At 44.9% G+C, this 10,527-nt stretch overlaps 1 protein-coding gene across 1 annotated transcript; it reads left to right on the forward strand.

Moving 5' to 3' along the window:
• Positions 1-262: 262 nt before the first annotated feature.
• mknk2b (MAPK interacting serine/threonine kinase 2b) lies at positions 263-10,480 on the forward strand. Its single transcript, XM_005733143.1, has 14 exons — positions 263-393; positions 930-1,147; positions 1,560-1,650; positions 1,783-1,884; positions 1,980-2,077; positions 4,334-4,413; positions 4,539-4,612; positions 4,723-4,827; positions 4,917-4,972; positions 5,079-5,174; positions 8,182-8,376; positions 8,479-8,643; positions 8,745-8,785; positions 8,886-10,480. The coding sequence occupies exons 2-14, from the start codon at positions 1,097-1,099 to the stop codon at positions 9,157-9,159; spliced, it is 1,428 nt and encodes a 475-aa protein (XP_005733200.1). The 5' UTR covers positions 263-393; positions 930-1,096; the 3' UTR covers positions 9,160-10,480.
• Positions 10,481-10,527: the final 47 nt, after the last annotated feature.

Below are 10,527 nucleotides of genomic sequence, written 5' to 3' on the forward strand. Positions count from 1 at the left end.
AGTCTCCATCCTAAAATATGGTCTAGAGTTCAAACGAGAATATAATACATAATCTAAATGGCCGAGCTTATTAAGTTGTGCTTATTGTGTGTCATATTTAAATAACCTTTAGCGTTCTTTCCCTTAAGAAGCTGTAAAGAACGCTTCAACAAAACGAAATGGTACCCTGCCACGATAGCCTTTTCTCGAATATACGCGATCAGTGCGGGCTGCTGACGCATTCCTCGGGAGGGCGGAGTCACGGGAGGTTATAAAAACACCCACACTCGTTCTTCTCAACCACCTTCCACGCACAAACTATCAGTCGTATCCCCCCTTGACGTCCTCTGCGGCTTTCGAAGCTGTGGGTCAAGCAACGACGCTAACACTGGAGCTATAAAAATTAACAACGGGGTAAGTAAGGAGAAAAAGCAGGCTGCTGCGGCTTTGTTTTGCCATTTAAAAGCTAAATGGCTGTTTTTGGAACCGCTATGCAGTATTAACGCTCACTGGCTAATCTTTGTTGTCTGACGTTAAAGTTAATTCTGATGTAACTGTCAACTGGTTTGCACTTGTGGGTTACATTTTGACTGGAGATGTGTTTTTGTGTGTGTTGGTAGCCTTCCTGTAGCGGTTTCACCGTTTTAACCATGGCCTCTAGATATATTTACTCATTAGCCAAACTGCTATGATTTTAATGATCTGTCCTCGTGCTTAACTGTCTGTAACTAACCTAAGGGCGAGCTAAATGGGAGTAACGTTGAATGCTAGCTGTTGCGCTCTCGCGCTCTGTTTGTATGCGCACGCGACAGAGATGAGCCAGCCTGCTGTTTGCCTAAGCGTTTAGTTAATCGTCCACAATCTGGAAAACACGAAGAGTTTAGGTGTTGTGTGTTTTTTTTTTTTACACTGGATTGTAACGCTGGGGTCTCAAATTGTGTCGTCTACAGGGCTCCCGTTTAAAGCGCCGCACCAAGCTGACCAGCTAGCGCAGTGTGATCACTTGCGTCTCTCTCTGAAACGATTTTGTTTGTTTCGGAGAAGTGCAAATTGATTCAAAAACCACTGCCGCCGCATATCCTGATCGGAACCCCCCCACACACCAAATCGAAGCAAAATGGTGCAAAATAAGATCGCCGAAGTCACTGGATTCCACCGCTCCTTCAAGGTGAGCTGGAACTCTATCCAGGGATAGCTCGAGCTCCTGTCACTCCTTTTGGGAAGATTGTAATCAGAGCACGTTTGGCAACATATATGAGAAGGGACTTCACCTAGCTATAGATAAACGCATCTTCTGGCTGACAAACATGGTATACTTCCTGCTGGGCACATGCAGCTGATGAATGTATGGCTCGAGTATGCCACAGCTAATAGTTGAAAGATGACCAAGAAAGATCCTTATGGCCTTGGGACGTTCTTGTGTTGGTGTAACAGATATGAGCGATTATTCAAAATGTGTCAGCCTCTTAGTCTAGTTTGGCTTTATAGTCACAGTAGGTGTTATGACTGACAATAGATGCTCTCATCTTGAATGGTTCACTGAGATTGCACATCATAACAAACATGTTATTACTCCATAGGGGCAAAATCCCTTTGAATCGGAGGACTTCACTAAAAATGGATCCCATCTTATCGATTCATCATTTAATTTTGACTCCTCCCCCAGACATGGTGAGTTTTATGACTAGTTCAGTATAATTCACATAAGTAAAACTTCCCCCTAGTTTCTCTTTCAGTATTTGGGATTTGTTTGCATTCCTCTATCAATAGCTGATGGTAATGTAGGCACTCCTGTTTTGACAGACATGCCTTCCAGTCAGCCTATTGACATCCCCGATGCCAAGAAGAGAAACAAGAAGAAAAAGCGTTGCCGGGCAACTGACAGTTTCTCTGGAAGATTCGAGGGTAAAAGCTTTCATTCCTAGTTGTTATAAAAACAGCTGTATAAGCTGCTCTCCTTCATGTAATTGTGTTTTGCTAACTTGCTGTTTTTGCCACAGATGTCTACAGACTGCAGGAAGAGGTCTTGGGAGAGGGTGCTTATGCCAGAGTGCAAACATGCATCAACCTCATCACCAATAAAGAGTATGCTGTAAAGGTAAGACACTGCCACGCATTCAGTGGATACAGTGTGCTTTAATGTATTGTTGTCAATGAAACCTTCCTATAGGAGATGCTAGAGTTCTAGGACTCTGTTTGGCTGCTTTACAGTTAGAGGGTTGGATTACGTAATGAAATTCCTTTGTGTGAAGAGGCTCTGAGCCATGAGAGGAATTTAATATAAGTAAACTGGGCTATTGCATCAGTGTTTCTATTGTGCTTCCTTTTCACGTCTTTTTCTTGAGAAATTTTGAGGAAAGTTTTGGTCTGGGACAGGATGCCTCTTTATCTTTTCTCTCAGTTCAGCTCTCTGTAGTGGTTTTCTGCAAACTTTCCTCTGTTGCGCTAGTGATGCACTTTTTGTGTAAAAGACTAGCTGCTGCTAGTAGACACGCCCCCCCTCTCTTTTTCTAGCTCGTCAGCCAATCAGAGAGCTGGAAATGATATACCCTCCCCCTTTCTTTACAGCTTGCACAGAGAACATTGTGTGCTGCTAGCTGTGCCAAAACAAAACCCACAGAAAGGAAGGAGGGGTGATGGGTGAGGGTTGTGACCCGGTGTGTTTACACTGCTTTGTTCTCACTCTGTACAGTTACTTTTTCGATTTCCTTTTTGAATGGCGTGAGGACTTGTATGCACATGTTCAACTCTCGGGGACTTCCTTTTTTATTACAAAGTCATTTCCTTGTTTTAGGAGCAAAACATTGTGAAATTTTTATGTATTTATTTATTTTTTTTGCTGAAGTGTGCAAAAATTTTAATAATCCACTTTTTTTTCTTTTGAAATCCCATTTGCTCATTGGACATAAACATTAATTAGTTATTCCCCAGATTTTGTTCATGTATGGATCAAGTCTGAGTTAAAGGCTGCTTCTTTAGTGCAAGTGTCCATATCTTATTTTTTTTTCCTAATTAATATTTCAGAGGTGCTGTACACAGATCCTCATGTGACTGATCAGTTAGTTTGTCCCAGAGTGATTTGTTATGGATCCCTTGGGACTATGCAGTCCTGGGGGAGGAGGTAGGACAGTCTGCTGGGAGTCGAGGGGGACTCAGACTACTCCTGCCAGATGTCCCGTCTCTCCCCTCCCCCTCTCTAGACACAGGGGGAGTAGGGGGGTGAACTGCATGTGCGGGCTCTGTTGCAAACGCAACAAAAGCTTCAGGCATCCATAGACGCACAGAGGGCCGAGCAGCGTGTGTCTGAAGGCTCCCAAACAAGTCCTGTTTAAAGCTATTATTTCACAAGCCTGGGTTGATGTTAGAACCTGCAGTGAGGTCTCGCTTTTCAGCAGGCTGATGTTTCACGAGCTGCAATTTGGATAAGCGACCTTAAATCTACCACTTTAAAAATAGTGTCCTCCCATTTGGGATTGCAATGCATTCTTCAACCTTATAGTTTCTGTATGGAAACATCTACCAGGGTGGGAGTTCTGCTGTGGCAGGAGAGGGTGAGCTGATTGTTGTCCTGCTGACTCAGACTGGAACAGTACACGGGCTTTGGACTGCTCACAGGCCTCTTGTCCGTGTATTAATCCTAGACACATACTGCAGCTCTGGCCCCAGTGGGCTTCAATAGCAGCTGTAATCCAGCTACCAGGAAGAGAAGCATGCACAGCCTCCCAAGCACACAATAACAGACCAGAGCTGGAAAATTCAGGCTTTTTGCTTTGGTGTCAGCAGTCTATCTTTCTGTCTCTCTTGGCACAGCATTATGCAGCTGGTGGCCCTCACTGCTGTAGTTCCCGGCAGCTCTGTTATTTTTAGAGCAGTTTTGATAATTGTAAACATTTTGGATTAGGTCATGGGATGTTTTGAAGGGAACACTTATGGCTCCTTAAGATTTACATATGGGTTGTGCATAAAGGTTAAACATAGAGACTGGGGGCTGTTATTTTCATTCAGCTCTGTCTCTGGTATGCTGGGCAGTGCTGAAAGTAGGTTAAACTATCTCTGCAAGTGTGTCACCGGGTAGGATAAAGGTTGGCAAGCAGGAAAACGTTGGGAAGGAAGCTCATTATAGGGGACTGCATATGGACTGTATAGTGAGCTCTATACCGTCTGCTTTCTGTTAAACACAGCCACAAGTGGGGTTTGTGGTGCAGTGAGAGAGTGGCTGCCATGCCCACAAATATGTATACTAAGCACTTTAAGAATTGTCCTCCATCCTGTTCTGTATAAAAACACAAAGTTCTGCTGAAAATGGGCTATTTCTGGACAAAGTGGGCTCAGCTTTGGTGCTTTTCTGTTGCAGATAATCGAGAAAAGGCCGGGTCACAGCCGCAGTCGTGTCTTCCGTGAGGTTGAGATGCTCTACCAGTGCCAGGGCCATAGGTAACTTTCTGCTGTTCTGACAAAACTAAAGCCACTTGACAGTCGTATGGAGGCAGTCACAAAGCCCTTTATTCATCATCACACTGCAGACCTCCAATGACTCGGTGCCTTTTTGTTTTCTGCAGAAACATCCTGGAGCTGGTGGAGTTTTTTGAAGAGGAAGACAAATTCTACCTGGTGTTTGAGAAGCTCAGAGGAGGTTAGTAAATTACAGCTGCTAGTTTACAAAGAAATTCTGCTGCTTTGGTGAGTGTGTTTGAAAGCATTTAGCTTTTAAATGGAGCTAATGGACTCTCATTTCCCTCCTAGGGTCAATCTTGGAACACATTCACAAGAGACAGCACTTCAGCGAGCAGGAGGCCGGTCTCGTGGTGCAGGACATTGCCAGTGCTCTAGATTTCCTTCATAACAAGGGTAAGATCATTTGAACAAAATGGCAAGCAGTATTACTGCTCACAGTTTCAAATTAAATATGGATATAACAGGCATCTTTTTGTTTTTAGGAATGGCACATAGAGACCTGAAACCTGAAAACATTCTCTGTGAGAGTGCACACAAGGTGAGTTCACTGCAGAGATATTTATGCCTAAACGTGTTTCAGAGGTCAGCTGATGTGTTGATAAAGCTGCTGCTGGCCTTTTGTTAAAATCTGCTCTTTTTCTCAGATATGCCCGGTCAAGATCTGTGACTTTGACTTAGGCAGTGGGATCAAGCTGAACAGTGACAGCTCACCCATCTCCACCCCTGAGCTCCTCACTCCTGTAAGTTACTCATCCAAAAAATGTTTTTTAAATCGCTGATCCAGGAGCAGATTAATCAGTTACACCGTGACATAGTGATTTGTTTTCTTGCTGTGGATAAAAGCGGCTGTAAATGTGTTTATCAAGTCTCACCTGGCTGATCATTGGCCAGTCCTCAGTGGGGTTAACTGATGTTTACACTAGTTTACTGCTGGGCAGTTTCTCTGAAATGGCATGGATTGCTTCCTGGATGTGCCAAATTTTATGTTCCTCTTATCGTGCTGGATACTTCAGTGTGTTAACATTTGGAAGCATATCTGTCTATTTAATGTTGATGTCCGTTGATGTCTAATCAATAGCAAACACTGAGGGGTCATGAGCTTGAGTTTGGGGGTTATGATTGTTTAACTTTGTGGCTGTCGTCACAACACAAAGCGTTACCACTGAACAGTGTCCAGAACAGCAGGAAACCCTCAACCTCAGAGAGGAGTGGTAAAGTTGAACTGGCAAGCTTTCTACTTGTGTCAACACTTGCTCTGTCTGCTGCTTATCTAGTGTGCTGAATAGATGGACCAGAGCAGGTGAAGGATGGCAGCTCAGCCCTCAGGAATGTGGTTTGGTGGGTGGGGGCTTTCGGCATTGGTAACTTCATCTTCCTTGCACAGAAATAATGGATGGTGGGCCCATCCCCGGACTTGTTGAAGGGGATATGGTTTGGGGCCAAGAGGTGTCATGTGCTTTAGTCTCCCTCGGGTTAAGTTGATCCAGTAATATATTAAAGTGTTCGTTCAATGGGAGAAAAGCCTCTGGAGTACAGAAGGTGGTGTGATAGCCCTGGGATGTAACACTGGAGGGTACATGATAACTTTTACAAGGCTGTGTCCTGTGATATGAAGGAGTCGCAGTGAAAACCCCCACAAGCGTTTGCTTATTTCTCCTTTCTCTCTGTGTGGTGAGAGGAAAAAAAAAACATACACCCTCTTCTTTCAGCTCAGTCTCCGCCCAGTGGCCCCAACCACTCTTGTGCTGGTCTGCGCTTTCTTTATGTACTTCATACAATAGCTGTGCATAAGGCTTGTTCTAGAAATTTTAGTCTCTCTCCCCCCACACATGGCAACTGAGATGTGATTGGATAGCCCGGTGGGAGGGGGAGGATAACTGGGAGGTGCAAACTCTGCCCGCTCATGCGCTCTGGCTTGTTTTCCTTGCTTGATCACAGGAACAATGTTATGATTTTCATCTCACGACTGGCACTCTCTCTGGGCCCCCTGTAACCACTTTACTGCTGTTGCACAATATGCACTTTTGCATGTGAAGCACAGTTCTATGGTTCTCAAATACATTTTATGATTTACAGGTTTACTGTAAATGTAGTGGTGCTATACTGGGTGTAAACTGGGAAAATAGGGACTCGAATGAGCCGAGATAGACCCTTCTAGGAAAAAGGCTAATTTTAGTTTACTAGGAATTCTGCGTGAGTGATTGCCCACCTATGTGCCCAGTGAGATGTAATTCTGGCTGTTCGAATGCCGAGGCTTAAATGTAGCAGCTGGAAACTGTAACACTGCACACAAGCAGTTTAGTCTGTTTAATTGAGGAAACTGCTTGTTTGTACCTGTCATAAAGGTAGGTGCAGTTTCTTGAGGACAGAACAAGTCTTCTTCCTGTAAGCCTCTCCTAGTAATCCTTTCATTTACAAACACCAGAGGTGTGTCATCGGTGCTGTGGGTATGGTGTGACTAGTCACATGGTCGTAGGAAAGCCCCAGGTTGCAATACCGACAAATCCTGTGGTAACAGCAGCTGATTAACAGCTCTCTGCAGCTTACTGGAAGGTTTGAAGAGGATGTGACTGCAAGTTCGCAAGGTGTGCAACAGCACAGGAAGAACAAATGCAAGTTTATGTTTATAAGTCTGTGCCAAAGAGCCACGATTACTGTTATTTGACTGCCCTCTTTTAGCCCTTATCAGCTGCAGGTAGTCATGGACTGGCTATCTATGTCCTGACTTGTTTGTGATTCAGGGGTGGTAAAGCAGCTTTTAAACACGATTAGCCTTGATAGCTGTTTATGATAACACAACTATTGCATTAGTCTTCAGTTTCAAAGTACCTTGGTTGGCAAAAAAAGAGAGTGTGTGTGTGCGGCAGCTGCATTTGACTTGAATCCTGGAGGATTGTCTGTGTAAGCAGTTGCCCCAGACTCGATGATGGCGGAAACATGGGGGTTGGGATTTTCTTTGTCTGAAATGCGATTCCTGTGCAGCAAACTTCATTACATAAAACTGGAGGTGGAGTTAGCAGACAGCTGGTTTATGTTACTGGGACACAATGGAGGCCTGCTCAATGTAAACATGTGCCCCCACAGATGGAATGAAGGATATGTGGAGGACTTCATGACAAAAGGACTAAAGCGTCTCAGAAATGAACATGATCTTTGTCCTGCTGAACCAACGACCTGCTTTTTCCCCACCTAAAACTATTAAAACAGTACTTGCTGTTTGTGTTCTCAAGTTATGTAACTGACCAGGGCTCAGCCCAGTCTCTGGGTATGCAGGACAGCCAATCCTCTTTTCCATGCTCGGGGTTTGGCCTAATTTCTCTCCTAGCTACATAACAACATGCTGGTAGAGCCGAGTCTGTCCTTGCCCTCAAAGTCTGCCTGGGCTGTGTACAGCTGCGTGATCAAAGCACTGAGTCACCACTCGCTGTCTACCCACACAAACCTGCCTCATAACACGTTCCAACTAAGAAATGTTCAACGGACTAAGACGAGCAGTTTTGTAGATTAAGTGAACCCATTACTGCAGATAATCATGCGACTGTCTCATAGACTGCCCCCACCCCACAAGCTAAGAGTGGGGCCTTAGCTTTCACACTCGGAGCCACGAGGTGTCAGCTGAGTGAAAGAATGTGGCAGCAGCCAAGCAAAGCGTCTCTTTTTTCCTCTGGTTTAACTCTTTCATGCTGCGCTTTGTTGTGTTTTTCGTCCCTTGGGGCTAACGCACTGGCTTTCTTGTTCTTCTTTTAGTGCGGCTCAGCAGAGTACATGGCACCTGAGGTAGTTGAGGCCTTCAGTGAAGAAGCTACAATTTACGACAAGCGCTGTGACCTGTGGAGTCTTGGAGTCATTCTGTACATCATGCTAAGTGGCTATCCTCCATTCGTAGGCCGCTGTGGTGGCGGCTGTGGCTGGGAATTAGGTGAACCCTGCCACACCTGCCAGGTAAGACTGATAAATTCATTCCCGTGAGTTTTGTTTGTCTTACGTTATCTTTGTGAGTTCAGAGCAAAGTAACATTTGCAAATGTTTCGCATCTGTTTACAGAACACTTTATTTGAGAGCATCCAGGAAGGAAAATATGAGTTTCCGGAAAAAGACTGGGCTCACATCTCCTCAAGTGCCAAAGACCTGATATCCAAACTTCTGGTCCGGGATGCCAAAAGTCGTCTGAGTGCCAGTCAGGTGCTGCAGCACCCCTGGGTGCTGGGGGTGAGTCTGAATCCACCACTATGCCACTTTTTTTGCATTTTAGGCAAATCACAGTAAAGTTGTTCAAACAAAAAACCAATAACATGACTTTGATTTTTCAGGGTGCATCTGACACTTTGCCAACATCCATCTTACATCAGAGGTGAGAAATTAAGAGTGACAAGACACTCTGACAATAAACATTTCCAACTTTATACCTGCTTTGATCACAGTTTAATCTCTTTTCCCCTTTTCCTCATCAGGACCAGCAGTGCCAGGGATCTTACAGTTTTTGCAGATAAGGCCATGGCTGTGAACCGGCAGCTGGCTGAACAGGATGGCATGGAAGAGCAGCAGCAGCAGGAAGTCCAATTTTTTGTTACCGCTTCTGGCTCGTCTATGCGCCTCTCTCCTCCTTCCAACTCCAAGCTGGCCAAGCGCAGGCAGCGAAGCAGCCAGCCGAAAGGTGGGCCCGTCTCTGCCGCGGAGCTTCGTCAGCTCTTGGCCCCCCTCGTCATCGTGGGAGACTGTGCCTGAACTTTCCCGACCTTCCGTTATGATTCAAGTCCTGTTCCACGACTGCCCTGAGACTCTTCCTCCTCAGTTCTGGCCCCTCTCTGGCCTCGGTCCCTCTGCTATTCAGGTTCTCTTGCCAGCTGTAAAGGGAGATGCTGCCTGCAGCCCTTCCTCTAAATGCCTTCTGCCCTTCTCCAGCACTTCTGAAGCACATCAGCACAGGGCCTGCATATAGCAAACACAGCTATGTGCACTTCCAGGTTGGGGAGGAGGGCCAGTTAATGACTCGTTGGACAGCAAAGTATTTTCTAAGTTATGTTGGTTTTTTGTTTGTTTTTTTCCTCATGCAACTCAGTTCAGAAGAAATCCGAACATAGATCTTCGAAACTAAGCTCAGACACCAAAGGACAACCTGTTGTGCTGCTCCCACGTTACAACTGGATCCACTGTGAATTAAGTTATCTGGAATGTTTTTTGCCTGTATGTATATGCACGAATGGCCCATCTGCACATACGTACAAGCTTATGCAATATGCCGAGATGAAGGCTGTTCCTGTCTTGAAAGGATTCAGTGTAATAAGGGTTGGAAGGGCTGTAAGCCAGTGCTGTCCGTGCCTGAGGCGCGTTGGCTGGAGACTCTTCAAAGTCTATTTTGTTTTCTTTGTTCCCCCCCGTTTAAGATGAGCTCTTTACAGCCGACTCTTGTGTAAATGTCTGAGATGCGCACTTATCCAGCTCGGTCGCCGTGCACTTAGTGCTCAAAGGGCAACGGCTGTTTGTACCTGACCAGCTACGACTTGCCGCTGCATCGGTTGATGCGGTTTTTCCTTTTCTTCTAAATTGAATCTAAAACTAGTGAATTGATTTGACTTGGTCATGCTTGATGGCTGCCGGGGAGGGGGGAGGGGCCAAAGCTCATAGCGTGTATATCTGGCTTATTAAGCTAATTATACAGTACTTAAAATGGCTACGCAAGTGAACTGGGTCAGTGTTACTTTCATTGTAAAGAATTTGACGTCCCCTTGCTACAACCAGAATTTGTTTTTGTTTTTTCTACAGATCAATTTATGGATTTAACTTTAAATATTTTGGCAGTAAAAGTTTAAACTCCTGTGAAGGGGTTGAAAAGCACATTTTGCCCAATGTGACCAGACTGTCATTTGTTGATCAGATTTATTTGGACCATCATCTTCGTCCTCCTCGTCCTTCAGGGTCTCAACGTTGTCTCTAACGACACGCCGCCCCTCCCAGAATGATGTCACAAATTTTCTTTCAATGTTAGAGGCAGACGGGAAAAATAAAATAAAATAAACACAAAAAGGAAAAACATTCCACAAAAAGACAAAAAAAACTTCAGACATTTAGCTGTATAAAGTTTACTTTTTTTTT

This window comes from Pundamilia nyererei, unplaced genomic scaffold, assembly GCF_000239375.1.
Source record: "Pundamilia nyererei isolate P.nyererei 1_Seehausen unplaced genomic scaffold, PunNye1.0 scaffold00050, whole genome shotgun sequence".
Lineage (NCBI taxonomy): Eukaryota > Metazoa > Chordata > Actinopteri > Cichliformes > Cichlidae > Pundamilia > Pundamilia nyererei.